The sequence below is a fragment of the Kogia breviceps genome, chromosome 9, assembly GCF_026419965.1.
Source record: "Kogia breviceps isolate mKogBre1 chromosome 9, mKogBre1 haplotype 1, whole genome shotgun sequence".
NCBI lineage: Eukaryota > Metazoa > Chordata > Mammalia > Artiodactyla > Physeteridae > Kogia > Kogia breviceps.
The window spans coordinates 97,512,407-97,539,757 of record NC_081318.1 but is presented as its reverse complement, the minus strand read 5'-3'; the positions used below and the strand labels follow the sequence as shown (position 1 = coordinate 97,539,757).

Sequence of the window (27,351 nt, the reverse complement as noted above, 5' to 3'; positions counted from 1 at the left end):
TCATGCAAAAGAGGTTCAGTAGTTTTACTTCCTTAAAAATCTTCTGTGCTCCACCAGTTCATCCTTCCCCCACTTATCTCCTTAACCCCTGGCAACCACTGATCTTTTTACTGTCTTTAGAGTTTTGTCTTTTTCAGAATATCATGTAATTGGAATCATACAGTAGGTTGCCTTTTCTTACTGGTTTCTCTCACTTAGTAATATGCATTTAAGGTTTCTTCGTGTCTTCATTGCTTCATTGCTTTTTTTTTTTTTTTTTTTTTTTTTTTTAATCACTGACTGGTATTTTACTCTGTGGGTATACCTAGTTTGTTTACCCATTCACCTATTGAAGGACGTGTTGTTTCCATTTTTTGGCAATTATGATTTAAATTGTTATGGGAACATATGTATATGTATAACTGATTCACTTTGGTGTAAAGCAGAAACTAACACACCATTGTAAAGCAATTATACTCCAATAAAGATGTTAAAAAAATAATAATAAAAATAAATAAATGCCAGAGAGGGTGTGGAGAAAAGGGAACCCTTTTGCACTGTTGGTGAGAAAATAAATAAATAAATAGTTACAAACATTCATATACAGATTTTTGTGTGGATATAAATTTTCAGCTCATTTGAGTAAATACCAAGGCATGTGATTGCTGTGTCTTATATCTTATAGTTAGACTATGTTTAGCTTTGTAAGAAACCACCAAACTGTCTTCCAGTGTGGCTGTATTATTTTGCATTCTTATTAGCAAAGAAACAAAGTTCCTGTTGTTCCACATCCTTGTCAGCATTTGATATTGTCAGTGTTTTGGATTTTAGCTATTCTAATAGGTATGTAGTGGTATCTCACTGATTTAATTTATATTTCCTTATGGATTTTTTAAAAAAAAATTATATAGGAGAAACTTGATTAGTTAAGTTCCTAAGACTATCTGTAGGCAAATGAACTGCCTTGCCATGCTCATTATTTAAAATTTATCTGTTACTGTCAATCCAAGTGCTTAAAATATCTTAAAATATTCTAAAGTAATTTTAATAGGATTAAGTTTAGTTTTTTTTAGCATTTGGACAGCCAAATAGTTTCAAGGTTACATTTCTGAATACCTCTTCAAGTAGTGTTAAAGACAGGACAGTACAGTGATTAAGAGCTGGGTCCTTGGGCCCTGGTATCAGACAGAGCTAAGATTTCCTACATTGATTATGCAACCTTGGGTAGATCCTATAATCTTTAAGACCATCAGATATCAAATGGAGGTGGTAATACTACCTATAGAGCTGAGGTTTTCTGAAGGAAAATTAGATAATGTAGACTTAATTCAGAGATTGGCTCAATAATTTGCTATCATGATTATTATTTGTCTTTTTTTTTAAACTTTGAAACTTTGATTTAGGGGTCGTGAAGTTACCATGTGCATGGTAATAACCTTACTGTGTGAGAAGGTCAGTTTTTTTTTTAAACAGTTCTAATAACATGATGTGCATGTATATTCATGCTGAGAATTAGAAATTTAAGAAATCATGCTTCCTTAAATAAGACAGTATCAAGTATGAATGTGTCATGATTATATGTCTCACTTTACTAAAGAATCATGGGTTTATGATCTAACATTTGGTAGTTCTGTAGTCATAAAAACGAGGGTAGTTTTCCTTCATTCTGTTCTGTGAGGTCTTGTGAGATTGTTAAATCATTTATATTCTTTTAGTAGGCAAAAAAATGGGTTTATTTTAAAAACATTTAGTTTTGAAGTTAATATTCCCAAATCTGCCTTGCTGTTTGTTAAGATATCTGATTTCAGATGATAGAACTGTACATATTAGTATTCAGAGTCTAATCTTAGGTATGTACAAGAGGAGAAAAAAATCCTACATGATAGTTTCTGGAATGCTTTACTAGTTCAGGAGGTTTTGTAGTAGATGTTTATCATGTTATAAAGAATACATCGTAGTGTAAAGAGGGCATAAATGGACTGAGTATAAAATAAAACTGGGCCAATTATATCAAGTATAATAAATCTTAAGAATACAGTATTCATGTAAAGCCTTTTGAAAACTTTTCCTTAATTAAGATAACTAATGCTGCTTCTGCTTAATTTAATAAATGTTTTGGCTAACTTGTAAAATTAGCCTGTTATTTTCAGTTCATACTATAAATTTGCAGACACCTTTATACCTATCCTATTAATTCTTTATGGCATTTAAATGTGGGATATACTTCTTTCCCCTTTTTATATTGTATTTCCAAAGATTACTTGAATGGATAAATCTTCTCATTTTAAATTAGATTTCTGGACTGTTTATGAGACATCAAAAATTCAATTTTGTTATCTTTTATTTTTTTTTTATTTTTTTAAATTTAATTTAATTTAATTTTTTTTTTTTTTTTTTTGCGGTATGCGGGCCTCTCACTGTCGTGGCCTCTCCCGTTGCGGAGCACAGGCTCCGGACGCGCAGGCTCAGCGGCCATGGCTCACGGGGCCAGCCGCTCCGCGGCATGTGGGATCTTCCCGGACCGGGGCACGAACCCGCATCCCCTGCATCGGCAGGCGGACTCTGAACCACTGCACCACCAGGGAAGCCCTTGTTATCTTTTAAAACCTGTTAAAAGTTCTAGTATCACTATATAATTATCAGTACTATATGTAACACTTTGAAAGTGAGTGTAGCAAATTATTGACAAGTTATTCAGGATCCATACAGTGGAAAACAGGTTGTAGATTCTCATCTGCAGAATTAAGCCAGTTTAGCTATATGTGGGAGTGTAGATATGATACTTTCATTTTCTAAGCCAGCATTTTTTATCATTGAACAGAATTTTGTAATCGTGTGTAGGATGCATTAGGCTATATTTGGAATGTGTTCAGCACTTTGCGCAGCTATAGTACTAACGAGGATTTTAACTATGAAAAAGAATGTTTTCTTTTGCCCTTTTAGATGTATCAGATGATTTGATTATAGCATTTAAGACTCAGAAAAACTGTAGGACCCCCAAATTAGGAATCTTTTTAATATTATGAGAAAAATGTTTAACTCATTTATATGAGAAAAATGTTTTACTCATTTTTATGAGAAAAATGTTTAACTCATTTATCAGTGGCATCGCAATTTGATTTAAAAAATCAATACTGTTATCTATAAAGGTTAGAAGATTTTTGCTTTACTAGCATGGAGACTAGTTATTTTAAAAGGCCCTCTCCCTGCAGTAAAACAAATTTTAGATAAGTTAGAAAAGCATAATTTTTAAAAACAATTTATTTTTGGCTGCGCTGGATCTTTATTGCTGCATGCGGGCTTTTTCTAGTTGCAGCAAACAGGGGCTACTCTTTGTTGTGGTGCGCAGGCTTCTCCTTGCGGTGGCTTCTCTTGTTGCGGAGCATGGGCTTGAGTAGTTGTGGCACGTGGGCTCAGTAGGTGTGGCTTGTGGGTTCTAGAGCGCAGGCTCAGTAGTTGTGGCACACGGGCTTCGTTGCTCCGTGGCATGTGGGATCTTCCTGGACCAGGGCTCAAACCCATGTCCCCTGCATTGGCAGGCGGATTCTTAGCCACTGCGCCACCAGGGAAGCCCCAAGAAAAGCATAATTCGTAGTGCACTGTTGGCCCTGCAAAAAGTAAGAGAATCTGTGAGGGGCATATGCATATACAGATATACATAAGCAGATAAAGTAGTTGAAACTGTAGTGGAGATTTGTGAGCTCTAAGTCATTGCAAAAGCTGGAGTTGCCCTGAAGTCAGATGTCCATGTCAATGATGGGATCAGTCCACTAGGCTCTAGCAAGGTGGAAGAATGAACCTGATAGTCTTGCCTTAAGCTGAGACCTGTGACTGGCAGACATGGTCCTTGGTTGGTAACAGTACCTACTCTCACAAACAAATGCAGATCCCCTGAAGAGGAAAGCATTTCTAGTTTTAGCTATCAGGATTCTCCACATGTTAAGGCCAGCCAACTATGAGCTCACAGTTAAAAATCACCAGTCCTATAAATAAACTAGAAGCATGATTGAGAGTCAGCAGGAAAAATAAACACAATTCAAGACAGGTTTTAGACTCTGAAAGGACTTCTGAAGGACACTATGGACTTCAGATGTTAGAATTAACTGACAAAGAATCTAGAATACCTGTATATTTTTTCGAAATAAAGAATGGAATAAAAAATGAGAAATAAGTGACTTAAGAAATGATCAGGTAGGTCTAAAGAAGAACCAAATAGGACATTTAGAAATTAAAAATTAAATCATTGAAGTAAAAAATTAAGCAGATAGGTTAAACAGATGTTATGTAAAGCCAGGAAATGAATTAGTCTGGCAGTTAGAATTGATGATATTATCTAGAACGCAGCATACAGACAAGAGTATGGAACAAATGAGAGGCTGAAAATTATGGAGGATAGAATGAGGCTTTGGTATGAGGCTAATCGGAAAAGGAAAGTCAGCAAACTAAAAAAGAAAAACCACATGATCATCTCAATACATGCAGAAAAAGTATTTGACAGAATCCAACATCCATTTCTGATAAGAATTCTCAGCAGACTAGGAATAGAAGTTTCTCAACCTGATAAAAGGCATTTAGGAACAATGAACAGGTAAAATCATATACAATGGTGAATATTGAATGTTTCCCCCTTAAAATTTGGGAGAGGACAAGGATTCTTTATGCTGTCACTACTTCTGTTCAGCATTTTCCTAGCTAGTGCAATGAGCAAGAAAAAGAAATAAAAGACTTCCAGTTTGGAAATGAAGAAGTAAAATGGTCTTTATATAAAAAATGATAAGATTATCCATGTTAAAAACTCGATGGAATCTACAAAAAGGCTACTAGAGCTCATAAGTGATATGTTGCAAAATTACAGAATAGAAGGTCAATATACAAAAATCAGTTGTACTTCTATATATTAGCAATGTACTATTGAGAATTGAAAGTTAATAATTCCATGTATAGTAACATCAAAGAATGTGAAATCTTAGGAGTAAATGTGTCAAAAGATGAACATCTGGAAGCTGAAAACGCTAAATATTGCTGAGAGAAATTAAAGAAGACCTAAGGAAATAGAGATACCTTATTTATGTGTTGATAGATTTGCTGTTGTTAAGATGTCCCTTCTTCCTAAATTGACCTGTAATCCCAACAGTTGTTTTGGAGTGATTGACAAGCTGATTCTAAAATACAAACAGAAATACAAAGGACTTGGGGTACCCAACACAACGTGAAAAAAGAAAAGCGATATTGGAGGGCTAACAATACCTGATTTCAAGACTTAACTACCATATTCAAGAAAATGTGGAATTGGCATAAAGTCAGAGACATAGATCATTGATGCAGAATAGAGAGTCCAAAAATACACTGACACATATGTGGAAAATTGATTTTCAAAAAAAGTTACAAAGGCAATTCTATCTTGATGCAGTAGTCTTTTTAACAGGTAATACTGAAACATTTGGATATCCAGATGTAAAGCCTAAAATTCTAAAACTTATAGAAGAAAACAACAAACTTTGTGACTTAGGGGTAGAGAAAGATTTCTTAGATGCAACACCAAAAGCTCTATCATAAATGAAAAAAATTTATATTTTGGACTTAACTCAAAATTAAGAATTTATGTTCTGCAAAATACTGCATTAAGAGAATGCAAGGTAAGGAATAAACTGGTAGAAAATATTTGCAAATCACATATCTAATAAAGGACTTATGTCTAAAGAACTCTCAGAATTCAATAAGTAAACAAAAAAAGCCAGCTTAAAAAAATAGGCCAAAGATTTGAATAGACACTTTAAAGATAGATGTCAATTAAGCACATATCTAAAATTTAAAAGACCTGACCATACCAAGTGTTGGTGAGGATATGGAGCAACTGGAACTCTCATATACTGCTGAAGTGAAGTGTAAAATTGTACAACCACTTTGGAAAACAGTTTGGCTGTTTCTTTAAAGATACATATATTATATGACCTAGCAATATACCCCTAGTTATTAATCCAAGAGAAATGAAAGAATATATCCATACAAAGACTTGTATACAAATGTCCATAGAGCTGTCTTCTCCCTGTGTCTGCACACCATCTTCCTTCTGTATGTGTCTGTGTTTCAGATTTCTTTTTCTTATAAAGACCTTCTAATGACCCCATTTTAATTTAATTACTTCTTTAAAGACCTATCTCAAAATACTTTTTCAAGTATGGGGGGTTAGGACTTCAACATATGAATTTTGTTGGGTCAAAACTCAGCCTATAACAGTAATTTACACTGATGCCAATGAAAATGGAGAGAATTGCAGTGATTTGAGAATTATTCAGGAGATAAAACTGACAAATCTTAGTGATGGATTAAAAGTGGTGAGATGGAGGAGAATGTATCAAGGATGATATCATTGGTTCAGTTTTGACAGGGTTCTGGTAGTTAGTAGTAACTTCATTTGAGACCATAAACCAAAGAGCACATTTAGGAGGGAAGATACGCTCTGTATTCAGGTGCTCATGGGACGTCCAAGTGAAGATGTCAGTTAGGCAATTTAACATGGGGGTCTGGAACTCAGAAGAGAGGCCTCTGCTAGAGACATAAATTTGGATGATATTGGCAGTCAAAGCCTTGGTAATGGGTAAGACCGGCTGTAGAGAGAAAAGAAATATACCTTGAAAATGCAACATATAAAACTCATGTAGAACTCTGGTTTCCTAAGTGTGTATATATTTTGAGATGGAAGAAGATAGTTATAAATTCTGCCTGTTCTTTTTACAGAAAATAGTTTAAAGTTTTATCCTTTAAACTATTTTCTTACATTTTATATTGCACATATTTTATTAATACAGTGGTATTTGTATATAATTTTAAACAAATAAGTAAACATATATTAGAATGTATATTTAAAAATACTTACATTCAGTGATTTTGGAAAACATTGTAACAGAGGAGGCCACAAGGAGTACCTCAAGAGGAGGATGAAACCAAAGAGAATATGGTGAGGGAAGCCAGGGGAACAGTTGGGAGGAGATAGTGGTTCATACTAAATCTAATTTGAGTGACAGTCTATTTAAAATACCAGTCCACCATGCGTTCTCAACAAGGGCAATATTGACCCCAAGAGGGAGAAAAAAAGTTGTTTTTTGGAGGGAGGGGGGAGGCACAAAAAATCTTATATATTACATTGGCTTGTGGTCTCCAGAGTTCAGTCCTACCATAGAAAATCTTACTCCTTAGTATTTAGCATCTGTCATCAGGGAGAAACTAAGTTCAATTTAAATTAAGTGCAGTTATATTATATAATTATATAATATGTATTATTACGTATTATATGTATATAATATATAATTATTGTATATAATATGCACATAATATGTAATAATATATAATTATTGTATATAATATGCAAATTATATGTATATAATTATTACATATTATATGATATAATATGTATATGTATAATTATTTAGTTTTCTTTTTGGAGGGGCAATATGAAAAGAAAGGTTGAGAACTCTATAGAAAGGGTTTTAAAACCCTTTAACACTGTAGTTTAACAGTGATCTCTAAGGAAAAGTGTGGGTTAAGGGATTTGAGTTTGAAGAGAAGCTTTAAATTTTTACCATGTGTATTTCAGTATTGAATTTTTTACATCAAGAATTTATTCTTGTCTTTAGAATTAAAATAGATTATCTTAGCTACTCTTCCAAAAAATTAAAAAGAATAAAGGAAGCATCATGTTTAATCCTATCGCCCAGAAATAATTTCTTTTTTTAAAAATTAAGTAATTTATTTATTTATTTATTAGCTACATTGGGTCTTCATTGTTATGTGAGGGCTTTCTCTAGTTGCAGTGAGCAGGGGACACTCTTTGTTGTGGTGCGCGGGCTTCTCACTGCGGTGTCTTCTCTTGTTGTGGAGCACGGGTTCTAGGCACGTGGGCTTCAGTAGTTGTGGCTCACGGGCTCTAGAGCACAGTCTCAGTAGTTGTGGTGCACGGGCTTAGTTGCTCCGCAGCATGTGGGATCTTCCTGGACCAGGGCTTGAACCCGTGTCCCCTGCCTTGTCAGGAGGATTCTTTTTTTTTTTTTCCTGTACGTGGGCCTCTCACTGCTGTGGCCTCTCCTGTTGCGGAGCACAGGCTCCGGACGCGCAGGCCCAGCGGCCATGGCTCACAGGCCCAGCCACTCCGCGGCATGTGGGATCTTCCCGTACCGGGGCACAAACCCGTATCTCCTGCATCGGCAGGCAGACTCTCAACCACTGCGCCACCAGAGAAGCCCTCCTCTTCTATGTTGATCGTAACTTAGTTATGTCTGGTTCCCTCTGACCTTGTCTCATTGAGTTCACTGTCTTATAAAATCTTTTTCTGAGCTGATCCTCACCTTCCCCTTCTGTATCAAAGATAGAGGTTGATTGTATCTTCTCTTTTCTCAGACTTACCCCTCTACTTTTGTTCGCATTCTACATCTTATCCTTGTCTAGGACATTCTCTGCTTTCTCCAATATCAACCTTTCCCAGTTACTTCCTCCCAGGGATCTACCATCTAAAATCAAAACCAGAACAGAATCCTTGGTCCTGTATCTCCCTCAAAGTATTTCTCCCCTTTATGCCCAGATTTCCATGAGGTACTTTGTGTCTCTACTTTCTTGTTTCAGTTTTGCTCCAAACCACTGCAATCAAGCTTCTGCTCCATGGAAACAGTTGTTACTAAAGGAATTTTAATGACCCAACTACCAAATCCTTCTACTCACTTCTAAGATTCTTTTACTTCACTCCTTAGAGGTAATAACTACTTCTAATACTGGTTTCCTCCTTCACAGATACTATGTCTCTTCAGAATCCTTCACTGATTCCTCCTTCTCCACCTACCCTTCCTTTTAAAACATTTTATTCATAAAATTTCAAACAGAAGTCAACATACAGAACCAAAGTATAGGACAGTGACTCTCTCTGTACCCATTGTCCAATTTCAGCAATCACTAACTTGTGACCAATCTTTTTTTTTTTTTTTTTTAATAACTAGCTCCACCACTTCTCTTTCTCCAGTCTAAGTTATTTCATCCCCAACCTTTAAGTAGTGTTTTTCCCCTGGGTCCTATCCTCAACATTCTGTTCCTCTCATGCCACATGCAGTCTATGGAAAAGCTCACACATGTTAATTGTTTCTACCACCTCCAAATGCTGATAACACCTAAATCTCTTTTTCCAGCTTAGATCTTGTTCTTAAGCCAGAGATTTGTACGTAGTTAGTGGCCTAGATCGTCTTCGGTCAGATGCCTCACAGGTTCTAGAAGTGGTAGAGACTGGATCTGAACCTTAATATCCTACTTTCAGAGTTCCTCTTCTTAACCACCGCTCTTTTCCTATATTTAAATAGGAAAATATAATTGTGGTGGGGAACATGGGATGCTATAGATGTATATAACAGAGTGCACCAAACCTGGGGGAACCAAGAGAAGAGACACCTAAACTGACACCTAAACAGATGAAGGTGCTGAATTAAAAGCTGTTAACTGGGAGAAACTACAGAAGAACCTTTAGCAACCTGAATGAATTTGTGCTGGTTGGATCTTTGACCTCAGTGATATGTAACAAGAGAAGTAGGCTGGGACAATCATGTCATATAAGGCTTTGTAAGTCAAGTTAAAGGGGACTAATACTTTAATATATCAGTCAAACAAACCTTAGATCAAATCCCAGCTCTACTACTTTTTGTACTACTGTGCTACTTTCTGTGTAATTCTACGCAAGTCACCTTTTCTCTTTGACCTTTGTTTTCACTCTAGAAAGAGACTAAAAATGTCATCTTATAAGATCATTCCACTCATTTTTTCAGTAAATGTTTATTGTGTGCCTATTATGTCCTGGTCACATTCTCGATGTTGAAATTAGAGTGGTAAGAAAGACAAAATGGGACCTCTGCTGTCATGGAGCTTACATTCTGGTGATTGTTGTAGTGTTTAAATGAGATAACATTCAGTGGTGCCTGTTACATAATGGACATTCAGAAAATGTTACTTTCCTAGTCAACGTTCACATACATTCTAATGCATGGATACTTTGAGTTCTTCTCTGATTAAGTTAAAAGTACATACTTCTTGGCTTAGAAGTTTTGAGTGACTTGTCACTAAAAAGGAAGAAGTAGCCAGATTATCTGGGACCCTATGTTTTCTTTCAAAAGGTCATGTCTAGGACTTAGAATTTTCTTGTTTAATTTGGCAATTCTAAAAAGCCTTGAAGAATTCCTGTTATTTCTAGAAATCTTTTTCAGTAATTCTGTGAATTACAAAGGTGATTTGCATCAAAGGAATTTATGGTTAGTTGTAGGAATAGATAATGACACATCCAAAAGAAGTAAAAGAAAAAGCCTCTAGAGAAGATAAAAGCTAACAAAAATCATCCACAGAACAAAGAAAACACAAAGAAAGCATAAAATGAGATGATAAAAGCAGAAATAACCTATTAGTTAAATATATTTGGTTTGTAATTTCTTATTAAAAGATAAAACAGTGTTTAAAAATAAAATACGTTGTTTATAAGAGTCAAAAAACAGTGACATGACAAGAATAAAAATAAATAGACCAATAAACATTTCTCAAGTGAAAGCATTAGCGACAGTATTAATTTCAGATAAAATAAGACAAATAATGGTATATAGAATGAAGAGGGTCATACAAACTTTGTATTACCAGTCTCTTCAACAGATGATGCTGGAAAAACTGGATATTCATGTGTGAACGAAAGAAATTGGACCCTTACCGTAAACCGTATTCAAAAATTAATTCAAAATGAATTTAAAGCCCTAAATGTAAGACCTAAAATTATAAAACTCAGTAGAAAATGGGGAAATCTTCATGACATTGGACTTGGCAGTGATTTCATGGATATGACACAAAATCACAGGCAACAAAAAGGTGAAATTGACAAATGGTACTATACCAAACTTCAAAACTTCTGTGCGACAAAGGAAACAATTAACAGAATGAAAAGGCAACCTGTAGAATGAGAGACAATATTTGCAAGCTATATATCTGGTAAGGGGTTGATGTCCATAATATACAAAGAACTCCTACAACTCAACAAAAACAAACCACCCAACTCAAAAAATGTGTAAAGGACTTGAATAGACATTTGTCTGAAGAAGACATACCAATGACCAACAAGCATATTAAAAGATGATCAACACCACTAATCATCAGGAAGTACAAATCAAAATCATAATGAGATATCACTGCACTCATTAGGATGACTATTTCCAAAACAGAAAACAGGTGTTGGTGAGGATGTGGAGAAATTGGAACCCTTGTGTATTGTTAATAGGAATGTAAAATCATGTGGCTGCTAAGAAAAACAGTGTGGAGGTTCCTCAAAAAAATTAAAAACAGAATTAATGTATGATCCAACTATCTCACTTCTGGAGATACACAGTATATCCAAAAGAATTGAAAACAGGATCTTGAAGAGAGATTTGCCCTGCCATGTTCATTGCTGCATTATTCATAATAGCCAAGTGATAGAAGCAATCCAAGTGTCTGACGATGGATGAAGGGATAAAGAAAATGTGATACACAGACACACACATATGTACATACATGCAATGGAATATTATAAAGTCTTTAAAAAAGAAATTCTGTTACATGTTAAAGATGGATGAAACTTAAGGACATCATGCTAAATGAAATAATCCAATCACAAAAAAACAAATATTGGGACTTCCTTGGCGGTCCAGTGGTTAAGACTCTGCCCTCCAATGCAGGAGGCTCGGGTTCAATCTCTGGTCAGGGAACTAAGATCCCACATGCCATGGGGTGTGGCCAATAACTTTAAATAATAATAACAAGAAAGCAGAGACTGGTTATGGATTGGGTGGTGCTAACAGGAAGGCAAGACGGAAGCAATTCGGTGACTGGATCTTGGTCATTTTCACCTAGGAGTCGAGAGGATTAAAGTGGGCTCCAGCCCACTGTGCTTAAAATTATATAGCACAAGCCTAAATCCCATAATAAGCCCCTTCCACCTCCATTTAAAAAAAAAAACAAATATTGTGTGATTCCACTCACATGAGGTATCTCAAATAGTCACATTCTTAGAAACAGAAAGTAGATAGGTAGTTTCCAAGGCTCTGGGGAGAAAGAAAATGGGAGTTGTTGCTCAGTGGGTATAGAGTTTCAGTTTTGCAAGATGAGAAAGTTCCAGAGATCTGTCGCACATCAAGGTACAGAGAGTTAACACTGCTATACTCTGCTATACTCTTAAAAGCGGTTAAGGTGGTAAATTTTGTGATTTTTATCATAATTTTAAAACTATAAGAATTGTTTCATGCATTGTTTTCTATGAATGTAGAACATTAGGACTGGGTATTATTTTGTTAATTAAAGGGTATTAATTGCCTTTTATTAACTCAACTAAATGATCCTGTAGATTTCCTTCTGGAGACATTGGGCTATTATATTAATAAATTTCCTAATATTTAATGATAGGTACCTTGCTGACATAAATCCTACTTGTTTAGGTAGAGAATTCAAATACTGAAATCAATTAGCTATTATATCTGAGAATTTTGTATTTGTATGCTTAAGCAAGATTGACCCAAGTGTACTTTTTTAAGTGTATATATGTGTGTGTATGTAGAAGCATATATATAGTCACCAAATTTCCCTCATCTTAGACATCTTTCAGATTTTTACCCTTATGTTGTTATCTGTGGACTTTTCATATATGACCTTTAATATGTTGAGGTAATTACCTAGCTTGTTCCTAGCTTGTTGAGTGGTTTTATCATGAAAGTGTGTTGAATTTTGTCAAATGCGTTTTTGTGCATCAGTTGACATAATCGTGGTTTTGTCCTTCATTTTGTTAATGTGATGTATTAAAATGGTTCTTTAATATGATGAAAAACATTCACTTTATTATTTTTTACTATAGTATAATTGATTAACAATGTTGTGTTAGTTTCAGTATAGCAAAGTGACTCATTTGTTTATACATGTATATATATTCTTTTTGAGATTCTTTCCCATTATAAGTTATTACAAGATATTGAATATAGTTCTCTGTGCTGTAGATCCTTGTTGGAAAAACATCCACTTTAAAGTGTATGATATACAATACACATATTGCAAAAAATCTTGGTAATCTGAATCTATTTTGTGATCACTGCATAAGAAATTCGCAATTTGATTTGCCTTTTTATGATACACAATACCCGTTTGAATTCAAAACAAAACTTATTAAAGAAACAAATAACAAGGAAAATAGATATGTGCATAGGCATAAAAGTGATAAATCAGTATTTTTCATTGCTCATTTTCTTTCTTATAACCTTGAAAAGTAGAATTTCATTCTTTTCAAGTACAAAACTAAAGCAGAATGAATGAATTTCCTAATTATTTTTTATGACAGTAGTCATATTTGAGCATTATACATATTTATGTTACTAGGGTGAACCATGTGAAATTGGCATTGTTGTACTTCAGAAATAGAATAACGGCAATTTGATATAATATTATCACACATGTAGAAGTACCTTAAAGGGCTTGGTAAAATTTCTGTAAGTGTCATTTTCTTTTAACAGTATTAAAGTACTTTGTCTGGGTTTAACAAATGACACTTAAACTAATATTTATCTTTTCTTTTTAGTAATTACTTTCTAAAATATGTATTAATAGTTGAGTGACACTATCCTGCTAAGCTGAGTAATAGTAATTCCTGTGATTTAAAAAAACAAAAACAAAATTGTGTTTATACTTCAGGCAGTTCTCTTTCGTAATTGGTGAATTGTATCTTGGTGGTCATTCTTGGTCTAAGCATTCTTGTTCTTCATTTTCTTATGGTAACAAAAATTGCCTTCTGTATATAAAATAATGATGATGATAATAAATGTAATAATAATAACATTCACTGAAGATTTATTATATGTCAAGAACTGTCCCAAGAGTTTACTTTTATAAACTTTTAAAATCCTTGTAATAATTCTGCAGTGTGGGTACTGTTATCATCTCCATTTTACAGAGGGCAGGGAGGCACAGAATGATTTAGCAACTTGCCCAAGCTCACACAGCTAGTAAGTATCAGAGAAGGATGATGACATGAGACATGATTTGACTCATCTATATATTTCTACTTAATAATTCCATTGTTTGATAGACTTAAATACATTTTTAATACTTTTTAGATGCTATGTCTTATCCACTGTAATTTTTTTTTTTTTTTTTTTTTTTTGCTGTACGCGGGCCTTTCACTGCTATGGCCTCTCCTGTTGCGGAGCACAGGCTCAGTGGCCATGGCTCACGGGCCCAGCCGCTCCGCGGCATGTGGGATCCTCCCAGACTGGGGCACAAACCCGCGTCCCCTGCATCGGCAGGCGGACTCTCAACCACTGCGCCACCAGGGAAGCCCCTGCATTGTAATTTAAAAAAAATAATACATCCCCTTTTTTTGGGTCATAGGATGGACACGCTGAAATTTTATATACATTTTGGAATTCAGTTACTCAAGCACTTTCTTCTCAGTTTCAGACAGCAACAAACTGTAAGTATAGTATTTATTTTGCAAACTGATTTCACAGTTTTTCAGTTACTTTAAAATTTAATATCAAGAAGCTTTGCTCTATTAGTTTATAAAACACATCTTTTAAAAACTCCTGGCTAATTATTTCTTATGTTACCTATATATTCAGTTATATAAGCAATATATTCTTTCTTTACACTTTTAAAATACTTAGGATGTGAAATAAAATGCTCCAGAAGAATAAGTTAATTCTCCATAATTCAGTCAGAGGAACCTGAATTTTTCCTATGTAAAGGGTGATTGATGTTGAAGAATTTAGTTAAAGCTTGAAGAGTATTTTAATTCCTAACGGAGATATTAAAAGGCAGAGACCTTATAGCTTTTCCTTTATTGTTAAAATGAAGATTTGATGAATGAACAGCTGAAATACCCACATCATGAATTAAAAGTTGCTTAACCAAATATAATCCAACAAATTTTTCTTAGTTTGTTTTTGTCATGAAATAATGGCACAGGGTAGTTCTAAACAGTGAAGTATACAAACTAGCTAATATCATATAAGTGTTTTTGTCTAATCACTGAATGTGGGAGCACTGAATGTACCTAGGCCTTTTAAAAGTGTTTTGAGAGTTTGTATGTAGTTAAGTTTTTATTCACATTTACTGCAAGTACCTAGTAATGTAAACATTATTTAGTCCCTGACAGCTCCAAATTGAATTAACCACACTACTTTGCTTCCCTACTTCTACTTCTAAAGGAGTGTGCAGCAAGGCAGTGACCACACAGCAGGTCTTCATTCGTGTGTGGCCAGACAGAACTTAAGCAGAGGATTTATTTAGGACTGAATCATTCTATTTACTTCTACAAATCACCCTACTCAAAGAATACTGTGCTTCTCCCTGCTTTAGGTATCTGTTTTGGTCAGCTTTTTTGAGATGTAATTTACATATATAAAATTCACCAACTTTGAGCAGAAAATTCTATGAATTTTTGACAGATGTTTACATCCTTATAACCACCATCACGATTAAGATATAGAACATTTCTATCACCAACACCCCACCCCCATGTCCCTAATGTACTCTTTTTTTTTAACATCTTTATTGGAGTATAATTGCTTTACAATGGTGTGTTAGTTTCTGCTTTACAACAAAGTGAATCAGTTATACATAGACATATGTTCCCATATCTCTTCCCTCTTGCATCTCCCTCCCTCCCACCCCTCTAGGTGGTCACAAAACACAGAGCTGATCTCCCTGTGCCATGTGGCTGCTTCCCACTAGCTATCCACCCTATGTTTGGTAGTGTATATATGTCCATGCCACTGTCTCACTTCTTCATAGCTTAACCTTCCCCCTCCCCATATCCTCAAGTCCATGCTCTAGTAGGTCTGTGTTTTATTCCCATCCTACCCCTAGTCTCTTTATGACTTTTTTTTTCTTCTTAGATTCCATATATATGTGTTAGCATACTGTATTTGTTTTTCTCCTTCTGACTTACTTCACTCTGTATGACAGACTCCAGGTCCAACCACCTCACTACAAATAACTCAGTTTCATTTCTTTTTATGGCTGAGTAATATTCCATTGTATATATGTGCCACATCTTTTTTATCCATTCATCTCTTGATGGACACTTAGCTTGCTTCCATGTCCTGGCTATTGTAAATAGAGATGCAATGAACATTTTGGTACATGACTCTTTTTGAATTATGGTTTTCTCAGGATATATACCCAGTAGTGGGATTGCTGGATCGTATGGTAGTTCTGTTTGTAGTTTTTTAGGAACCTCCATACTGTTCTCCATAGTGGCTGTATCAATTTACATTCCCACCAGCAGTGCGAGAGTTCCCTTTTCTTCACACCCTCTCCAGCATTTATCGTTTGTAGATTTTTTTGATGATGGCCATTCTGACCAGTGTAAGGTGATATCTCATTGTAGTTTGGATTTGCATTTCTCTAATGATTAATGATGTTGATCATTCTTTCATGTGTTTGTTGGCAATCTGTATCTCTTCTTTGGAGAAATGTCTATTTAGGTCTTCTGCCCATTTTTGGATTGGAGTGTTTGTTTTTTTGTTATTGAGCTGCATGAGTTGCTTATAAATTTTGGAGATAATCCTTTGTCAGTTGCTTCATTTGCAACTATTTTCTCCCATTCTGAGGGTTGTCTTTTGGTCTTATTTATGGTTTCCTTTGCTGTGCAAAAGCTTTTAAGTTTCATTAGGTCCCATTTGTTTATTTTTGTTTTTATTTCCATTTCTCTAGGAGGTGGGTCAAAAAGGATCTTGCTGTGATTTACGTCATAGAGTGTTCTGCCTGTGTTTTCCTCTAAGAGTTTGATAGTGTCTGGCCTTACATGTAGGTCTTTAACCCATTTTGAGTTTACTTTTGTGTATGATGTTAGGGAGTGTTCTAATTTCATACTTTTACATGTAGCTGTCCAGTTTTCCCAGCACCACTTATTGAAGAGGCCGTCTTTTCTTCACTGTATATTCTTGCCTCCTTTACATGTGTGGGTTTATCTCTGGGCTTTCTGTCCTGTTCCACTGATCTATATTTCTGTTTTTGTGCCAGTACCATACTGTCTTGGTTACTGTAGGCTTGTAGTATAGTCTGAAGTCAGGGAGCCTGATTCCTCCAGCTCCATTTTTCGTTCTCAAGATTGCTTTGGCTATTCGGGGTCTTTTGTGTTTCCATACAAATTGTGAAATTTTTTGTTCTAGTTCTCTAAAAAATGCCAGTGGTAGTTTGATAGGGATTGCATTGAATCTGTAGATTGCTTTCGGTAGTAGAGTCATTTTCACAATGTTGATTCTTCCAATCTAAGAACATGGTGTATCTCTCCATCTATTTGTATCATCTTTAATTTCTTTCATCAGTGTTTTATAATTTTCTGCATACAGGTCTTTTGTCTCTTTAGGTAGGTTCCTCAACATAATAAAGGCCATATATGACAAACCCACAGCCAACATTGTCCTCAGTGGTGAAAAACTGAAACCATTTCCACTAAGATCAGGAACAAGACAAGATTGCCCGCTCTCACTGCTCTTATTCAACATAGTTTTGGAAGTTCTAGCCACAGCAATCAGAGAAGAAAAAGAAATAAAAGGAATCCAGATCAGAAAAGAAAAAGTAAAGCTGTCATTGTTTGCAGATGACATGATACTATACATAAAGAATCCTAAGGATGCTACCAGAAAACTACTAGAGCTAATCAATGAATTTGGTAAAGTAGCAGGATACAAAATTAATGCACAGAAATCTGTGGCATTCTTATACGCTAATGATGAAAAATCTGAGAGTGAAATGAAGAAAACACTCCCATTTACCATTGCAACAAAAAGAATAAAATACCTAATGTACTCTTACAGTTAATCTCCTATTCTTACCTCTTGGCTTCTGGCAGCTAATGATAAGCTTTCTGTCTGTATATGTTAGCTTTTCCTAGATTTTCATAAAACTGGAATCATGCAGTATGAGTTCTTGTATAGCAACATAGTTATTTTAAGGTTTATTCATGTTGTTGCATGTACCAGTAGTCCCTTTCTTTTTATTGCTGATTAGAATTTCATTGTATAGATATACACAATTTATCTATTCTCCAGTTGGGGGAATAACTAGTTTATTACAGTTTGGGGTTATTACAAATAAAGCTACTACAGTCATTTATATACGGATCTTTTGTAGACATATGTGTTCATTCTCTTGGGTAAACTCATAGAGTGGAATTTCCTGATCATTTGATAAGTATATGTTTAACTTTAAAAAACTGCTGAACTGTTTCCCAAGATAGATGTACCATTTTTCATCCCCATCAACAATTTATGATAATTCTTTCTGTATTGTCATCAATGTATGATATTGTCATTTTAATGTTAGCCATTCTTGTGAATGTTCAGTGGACTTTCATTGTGGTTTTAACTTCACCTGCCTAAAGACTAGTGATGACCAGATTTTCATAGGTTTATTTCCCATCTGTATATCTTCTGTGGTTAAGTGTTGGTCAAAATTACTGACTTTTTAGTTTTATTTAATTTTTTTAGCTTATTGCTTGTCCTCTTATTATTGAGTCTTAAAATATCCTTATATATCTGATTCCAAGTCCTTTCTCAGATGTATGTTTTACAAATATAGTCTCCTGTTTGTGATTTGCCTTTGCATTTTCTTAACAGTATCTTCCAAATGACGAAAGTTTTTATTTTTGAAAAATTTCCAATTTATCAATTTTAGGAGGTAGTTTTTCAAATATTCAAATATAGTATTATATAAATACAGCCTTTCAGTAGTTTCTTACTCCATGTATGAAAGTAATGGTTTTTCATGAAACCAGTTATGATGAAGTTTTCTTTAATATTTAACTTTCACACTATAAGCCAGTTGTGGAATACATTTACTCACATACCAGTAGGAAAACACAAAGATGTAAATTGACCTACAAAATATATAAGCATAATTACAAAATTCATTAAAGCCTCAGTTTTTAGAATAAAAACAATGTAAAAGCTCATTGTTGCTGTTTTCAAGCATTCATTAAAACTGTACTTTATCACTTCAGAGCCTTTACAAAACCTTGGAGTTGTTGTAGACAGTTTTTTTTTTTTTTAGATTGGTATATTCCTACTCTCTTTTTAAAAAAAAATTTATTTATTTAATTAAATTATTTATTTTTGGCTGTGTTGGGTCTTTGTTGCTGCACGTGTGCTTTCTCTAGTTGCAGAGAGCAGGGGCTACTCTTTGTTGCGGTGTGTGGGCTTCTCATTGCGGTGGCTTCCCTTGTTGCGGAGCACAGACTCTAGGTGCTTGGGCTTCGGTAGTTGTGGCATACAGGCTCAGTAGTTGTGGCTCCTGAGCTCTAGAGCACAGGCTCAGTAGTTGTGGCGCATGGGCTTAGTTGCTCCGCGACATGTGGGATCTTCCTGGAGCAGGGCTCAAACCCGTGTCTCCTGCATTGGCAGGCAGATTCTTAACCACTGTGCCACCAGGGAAGCCCTGTAGATAGTATTTTATTTTCTTTCTTTAATGAGTAAACTTAATTGGTATTTTGAATTTTTTTTTCTCTTAATATGGTAGGAACGTACCAAAGAAATAACCTTAGCATACTTGAAATATTTCAAACCTTTAAGCATTACATCTTCCAATATTGTTTATTATTGGTTGATACAGCACATTTTTAGTAGAAGTTGTGTAAGGTAAACTTCATCCCAACAAATCACACAAACATTAAGAGAGTATAACTCTAGGGAGTGGGACTGGAATGGAAATGCCCTTGTCTCTAATTCAGTCCTCTCTGTCAATTCTGGGTCTGGTTGATTGAATTTTCTTCTTCCTCATTGATACTTTTTCCTACTTTTTTGCACGTCTAATAATTTGTGATTCAGTATCACACATGAATTTTACCTTGTTTAGTACTAGATACTTTTGTCTTCCTGTTAAGTATTCTTACTCTCAGGTACTGTTAAGTTATTAAAAAATAATTTGGTTCCTTTGAGTCTTGCTTTTTGGATTTATTGGCAAAACCTGAGCAGTGTTTAGTCTAGAGCTAATTATTTCCCACTACGGAGGCTAGACTCTACCAAATACTCTGTGAATTGTGAGGTTTTTTAGTTTGGCTTTCAGGAACAGGCACTCCTCCCAGTCTTGTGTGAGGAGCAGGTATATTCTCTCTAATCCTTTTCCTTGAGGAAAAATATTACAAAATTAAAATAAAGTGATAAACACCTGAGAAGCTGTTGGGCTGCACCCTACAGGCCTACAAGGCCTGCATTTGCCCAGCTTCAAGACTGGAGAAAGAGACAGAGTCCATTTGTATAGCACATATAGTCCCTGGAGTGTACTGTAGTAATTTAAAATTATAGACAGGCAATATAAAGGAGATGCGATCATCTGCAGAGTTGAAGATTATATACAGTGTAACAGATTGTGTTAAGTAAGTAATATTTGGCAGAAAATATCTAAAGGAAAAATTTCCTAGTTAGGAACATGTTCCTTCTGATTATAAATGTTCATGCTTAATAAAAATAAGTTCTACTAGATATAATAAAATATAATCTAGGGGTTTGACAGTGAATTTACTTTATTTAAAAGGAAAGGGTCCTGAACTTGTCACTATGAAGATTCAGAATAGCTTCTATAGGATATGTGCTGCTTTAATTTTCTATGGCTGATAGTTGTTTCCAAGATGATTTCTAAGCTTTATGTCTGTTATTTCTCATTGTAGTTTCCAGATAATAATGTTTGTTCACCAACCTGGTGGGTTATGATACATATATTTTTCAAGTCTCAACAGAAACAAGCAAAATAAACATTACCATTTTGAACTCTTTGAAATGACTTCATAATTCTTCTTTGTAATGTGATTTTCCCAGAATGTCTTATCCCCCTTAGTTTTTGCCATACCTCTCATCACATACTAATACACTATTTATTTATTTAATCTGCCTCCCACTAGAATTTAATTCCCCATAAGACATGGAATACTATATTGGTGATGGTAATAGTATCTTCAATGGCTAAAAGTGTACCTAGCACACAGTAAGCCTTCAATAAATGCTTGTTGACTGGAAGGAAGGATGAAAAAAAGAAGGAAGCAAGGAAAAAAACATGCCAGTGCACTTTTATAAAAGCATAAGCACTTAAAAACATTTTTTGAAATATGCTTAAAATGTTCTGGCAAGTAAATGTATTTTAAAAAATTTAAAACTCTTTGTGCAGTATTAGTCTATCAAAACTCTTAAGCAACTCAGGGAGTTGATTCATACAGTTAAGAAAGCTAGGGCTTCCTTGGTGGCATGGTGGTTGAGAGTCTGCCTGCCAATGCAGGGGACACAGGTTTGTGCCCCGGTCAGGGAAGATCCCACATGCCGCGGAGCGGCTGGGCCCGTGAGCTGTGGCCACTGATCCTGCGTGTCTGGAGCCTTTGCTCCACAATGGGAGAGGCCACAACAGTGAGAGGCCCGCGTACCGCAAGAAAAGAAAAAAGAAAGCTACATGGTATATATCTGTAGTGCTTTGGAAAATCAAGTGTGAATAAGAGAAACGCTTTAGGAGATACGCACATTTGAAGATACAGAAAGCTTTAAAGTATATGCTAAAACTCATTATCTTTACCTTTTTAAAGATACAGTGATAAATCGGGAGTCCACTCTTCCTTTGAAATAGGGAGATAAACAGCTATACAGTTATGAATACTTTAATGTAGATTAAAAAATGTTAGAATGATGTCCATGTTAAATGAGATTTTACTGTGTTGCTTTTTTTTTTTTTTTTTTTGGCTGCATTGGGTCTTCGTTGCGGCACATGGGCTTTCTCTAGTTGCGGTGAGAGGGGGCTACTCTTCATTGCGGGGCATGGACTCCTCATTATGGTGGCTTCTCTTATTGCAGAACATGGGCTCTAGGTGTGAGGGCTTCAATAGTTGAGGCATGTGGGCTCAGTAGTTGTGGCTCGCGAGCTCTAGAGTGCAGACTCAGTAGTTGTGGTGCATGGGCTTAGTTGCTCCACGGCATGTGGGATCTTCCTGGACCAGGGATTGAACCTGTGTCCCCTGTGTTGGCAGGCAGATTCTTAACCATTGCACCACCAGGGAAGTCCCTGTGATGCGTTTCTTAAAAGTTAACGTACAACTTAAATATATATACTTAGGAGGTAGGTCTCACACCCTCATTTTAAGTACCTTTTAGATTTTTGATCCCTGCAACTGAAGCATTCTTTTGCTACAGAGCTCTAATGAGTTTACAAGGGACCATCCTGAGCACTGTGTAGCATATAAAGAAGAAAACTTGGAGCTTGCTGAAAAAGAGAAGTCACTAGATTTGAGAACTTGAGAGGAGTGTTTTTTTTGTTTGTTTGTTTGTTTTTTGTTTTTTTTTTGGCGGTATGCGGGCCTCTCACTGTTGTGGCCTCTCCCGTTGCGGAGCACAGGCTCCGGACGCGCAGGCCTAGCGGCCATGGCTCACGGGCTTAGTTGCCCCGCGGCATGTGGGATCTTCCTGGACCAGGGCACGAACCCGTGTCTCCTGCATCGACAGGCGGATTCTCAACCACTGCGCCACCAGGGAAGCCGAGGAGTGTTTTTTAAAAGTACTGAAAGTTTGTATCACCTGGCAGAAAGTAAGTCTAGTCATCAAGCAACTTTTTAGAAACTTCCTTTGACAGGACAAATTTGATCATATAATTCTTCGATAAAGTCTTCCATTGATCATGTAATTCTCTGATAAAATCTTGCAAATATATCAAATCATTATGATGTACATACTAATAAATGTTATAAGTCAATTATATCTAAATAACGCTGCACAAATAAATTTTTAAAGACTTTAAAAGTCTTTCATTGACTTCTCTTTTTAAAAATCATTCATTAAAGTATAATACAGTTGACCATTGAACAGCATGGGGGTTAGGAGGACTGACCGTTTGTGCAGTCAAAAATCCATGTATCACTATGATTGGCTCTCCAGATCTGTGGTTCCACACCTGCAGATTCAGCCAACTGCAGATTGTGTAGTACTGTAGTATTTACTATTGAAAAATCCACATGTATGTGGACCCACACAGCTCAAACCCGTGTTGTTCAAGGGCCAGCTGTACTCTTTAAAAAAAGGTATGTGTATCATACTTATATACCTAAATGAATTTTTCATATCTCAATAGAGCTGTGTTACCAAGATCAAGAACAGCATCAAGATCAAGAAACAGAATATTAGCTGAATCCAGAGGTTCCCCTCATGCCCCTTTCTAGTTTCTGCCTCTTCTTCTCCTAGCAAGAGTAACCACTAATTTCTGATGGTAGAGATGGGGGGGGGTTTTGCTTTAATTACTGCTATTTAAAAAAAATTTTTTGCTTAATTCATTTATTTTATTTTTGACTGTGGTTGGTCTTCATTGCTGCATGTGGGCTTTTCTCTAGTTGTGGAGAGCAGGGGCCACTCTTTTGTTGTGCGCGGGCTTCTCACTGCGGTGGCTTCTCTTGTTGTGGAGCATGGGCTCTGGGCGCACGGGCTTCAGTAGTTGTGTCTCGTGGGCTCTAGAGCGCAGGCTCAGTAGTTGTGGCACATGGGCTTAGTTGCTCCACAGCATGTGGGATCTTCCCGGACCAGGGCTCAAATCTGTGTCTCCTGCATTGGCAGGTGGATTCTTAACCACTGAGCCACCAGGGAAACCCAATGATTGCTATTTTATGCAGATAAAATCATCCAGATTTAATCTTGTGCTTGTTTTCTGACGACTCTCGCTCCATGTTTCTAAGAGTCCTCCATGTTGTTGCATGTCCTTGTAGGTCACTCCCAATGTTGTAAAATAAACCATTCGGTCAGTATGCCATATTATATTTTATCCACCATATTATAGATGGGTATTTGGGTGGTTTCCAAGTTTGAGCTATTTTAAATAATACTTCCTGTGACAGTTCTGTCCTTTTTTATTGGGAATAAACCCAGCAATGGAAAATAGGTAGGTGTGGTAGACAGAATAATAGCCCTTCCAGAAATTAGCATGTGTTGCCTTACATGGCAGAATGGATTTTGCAGATATAATTTAAGGATCTTGAGATGGAGAGATTATCCTGGATCTTCTGGGTGGGCCCAGTGTAGTCATCAAGGGCCTTAGAAGGGTAAGAGGGCGGTAGCAGAGTCAGAGGAGGAGATGTAATCATGGAAACAGTGATCGGAGTGATGTAACTACTAGAAGGGGACCACAGGCCAAGGAATGGTGGTAGGTGAAAAGGTCAAGTAAAAACTCACTTAGAACCTCCAGAAGGAAGGTAGCTCTGCTGACACCTTGATTTTGATTTAGTGAGACCAAATTTGTACTTCTGACCTCTAGAACTGCAAGATAAGACACTTATACTGTTTTAAGCCACCAAGTTTGTGGTGACTCGTTACGGCAGCTATAGGAAATGAATATAGTAGGTGATAGAGTATGCATATGTTCAGCTTTATTAGACACTGCCAAAAAGTTTTCCAGTGTCACTGTACCATTGACAGTATATGAGAGTCCCAGTTTGTCCACAGCCTTGCAATCCCTTGCTATTTTCTGTTTTTGGTTCTAGCCGTTCTGGTGGATGTTTAGTCAAATCACATTGTAGCTTTAATTTTTATTTCCTTTGTGATTAATGATATTATTCATTTTTCCATATATACATTGGCCATTTGCATATGCTCTTTTACACGTCTGTTGATTTTCTATAGAATTGTATGTCTTACTGATTCATAGGATTTTATTTGCATATTATGAAGTATTTTGTTGGTTTCTTTTCTCTCCCTTTGGCTGACCATTTCAGTTCACTCTAGGATTGGGTTGGTTTGGGGTAGTTGCAGTTTTAATAGGACTCAGTATATCTCTAATTCTCCCCTTTTTTAAGGCATACTTCTCCCAGGCCTTTAATTGAGAAGTTGGAGGGTCTTTGTCTTGTCAGCCCTGAAATATTGAGGTTATCTAACTCTGTCCTCCAGTGGCTTTCAGACAAGCTCTTTAGCCTCCTGCCACGTGAAACTGCACAATCTGGTGAATGTCTTCATGGGAAGGAAGACCTGCCTATGTTGGTAGCATGTTCTCTCTTCCAGGTGGTCTTTTTTGTTTGTTTGTTTTTGTTTTTGTGGTACGCGGGCCTCTCACTGTTGTGGCCTCTCCCGTTGAGGAGCACAGGCTCCGGACGCGCAGGCTCAGTGGCCATGGCTCACGGGCCCAGCCGCTCTTCGGCATGTGGGATCCTCCTGGACCGGGGCACGAACCCGTGTCCCCTGCATCGGCAGGCGGACTCTCAACCACTGCGCCACCAGGGAAGCCCTTCCAGGTGGTCTTTGTTTCCTAAGATATGTTTCCACAAATATGAAGGATATTTTAACCTGTGCTCTTTGAAGCTTAGACCTAGTTCCCCAGCTTCCCTTGCAACTGCGTAACTAAGTAAACCTTCCATAGGATGCTTGGGTTGAGAATCTTTAAGTTTAAAAATTGTCACTCCAGTTCCATGAACCACTAAAAGCTTTTCCAGTTTCCCTCTTCTCCAGCAGAGGTTCTCTCTATGGGGCAAGCTGATTGTTAACTTTGTAAAGTGTGATAAGAGAACTATGGTTATTTTTTTAATAGTCTTTACTATCAGAGATACATGCTGACATACTTATGCATGACATGATGTTTGTAATTTGCTTCAAAATAACTGGCAGCAGTGGAGCAGGATTGGGTAGGGTTATAGATAAAACAAGATCAAGTTGATAAGTTATGGATACGTAGAGGTTCTCTTCATATTATATGTTTGAATTCTATGGTAACTTTTTTTTTAGTTTCAAGGAAAATATTTAAGGCAGAGGAAAGAAGTCAGCAAAGAAGAGTAAGAAAAACAAGTCAGTAGAGTAGAAAACCCTGGAGAGAATGGGATTATGGAGAGTGTCACAAAGGAGAGAGTGATCAACGGCGATCCAGTGAGAGGAGATCAGAAAAGTGCCCACTGTTTTTGGCAGACAGAATGATACTCTAACTTTTCCCAAAACAGTTTCCATGGCACTGTGGCATTTGGAAGTCTGGTTGCAGCCTGGAAGAGGCAAGGAGGTGTGTGTAGACTACACTTGCAAGGGGTGACAGGGCAGCGGCTACAAGTAAACTGTTAAAGGGTCAAGGGGAAGCATTTGCCATGTTATTTGTATTTTTGTTTTTTTTTAATACAATGAGAGCATGTTCAATCTTTTTTTTTAATTGATTGGAAGCTGAAAATACAGAAGAGAATAATAGTCTTGGAGGAGATGAAATGGGATGAGATTAAGCATGGAAGTTGAAGAATTGGTCTTGTATAGTATGGACAGTTGTTCCTGTGAAGAAAGTTGAAGACTAGAAATATTTATAGCGGAATCGAGGGTAAGAAGTTGAAGGTGACCTTTATTGTTGTTGTGACTGTTATTTTTATTGTGAGATAACAAGGGTGGTCATCTTCATATCATAAATGCATTCAAGGTTAACTAGTTAAGAAGTTGGAGGAGAATGTGTATGCTTTATATTCCTGCTAAAAGGAAAGGTTGTGGTATCGAATACCACAATAGCATACCCAGTTGATATTGGATTGCATGACTTTGTGCTGCTGCTATTATGAAAAAACACAAAACAAAACAAAAGCAAAACCTAAGAAACTTCCTAGGGACCATAGCCAGTTATTTTCAGACAGTCATTCCATTCTAAGTGTGTGTGTATATATAATTTGTGTATATAGTTTGCAAGTGGCTAATCTTAGGTTTTGTGTGTGTGTGTGTGTGTGTGTGTGTGTTTGTTTTAACTCAGATTCTTCATTCAAAGTTCAATGCTTTAGGCTTTGATCAGATTTTCCATTTAAAACTTGAATTTTAATATCTGTTCATCTTAAATGGGATTTCTTTGAGTTTTAAAAAGGTCTCTTTTCTATTCTGCTTTTAGTTTTATTAAATCATTATTTTAAAATTAAATCAGAAGGCATATTAATCCTCAGTAAAATTATTTACAATCAGTTTTAGTTCATATAAACATTCATTTGCTTTTAATATATATCTTGGACCATAGTAGATTTCTGAGACTCGGTAGGAAAAGTTCTTTTATGAGTAACAGGAAACTCATTAACTTGGGTACAGCTGACTTACCCATATTTCATTCTGGTACTTTAATTTACTTCTGAACTATTTCTATATAGTGTGTTTGGGCTGTTTTTCAACAATACTTTAAACAGGTTTTTTTGAAATATGAAACTATCTTAATTAGGAAGGAGTAATATAGTCTATAATATATCAGTATTTGAAAAATAGCTGTTTATCAGACTGCTGTATGGCCCTCAACATTTGACTTTTATATAATTTTGTTGATGTGAATAAGGTATGGTTCATTTTATTGGAGCAGGTAGATTCTAAGATGGTCCCCAGTGATCCCTGCCTCCTGGCATTTACACCCTTC

The 27,351-nt window shown here is 36.1% G+C and overlaps 1 protein-coding gene across 2 annotated transcripts in view; it reads left to right on the top strand.

Moving 5' to 3' along the window:
- The window catches only part of COG5 (component of oligomeric golgi complex 5), a 270,936-nt gene that overhangs the window by 160,546 nt on the left and 83,039 nt on the right, over nt 1-27,351 (top strand). For both annotated transcript variants that reach the window (XM_059074512.2, XM_067042835.1), the window contains exon 11: nt 14,389-14,470. In XM_059074512.2, the coding sequence (XP_058930495.2) occupies nt 14,389-14,470 (82 nt within the window). The remainder of the gene's footprint in view (nt 1-14,388; nt 14,471-27,351) is intronic.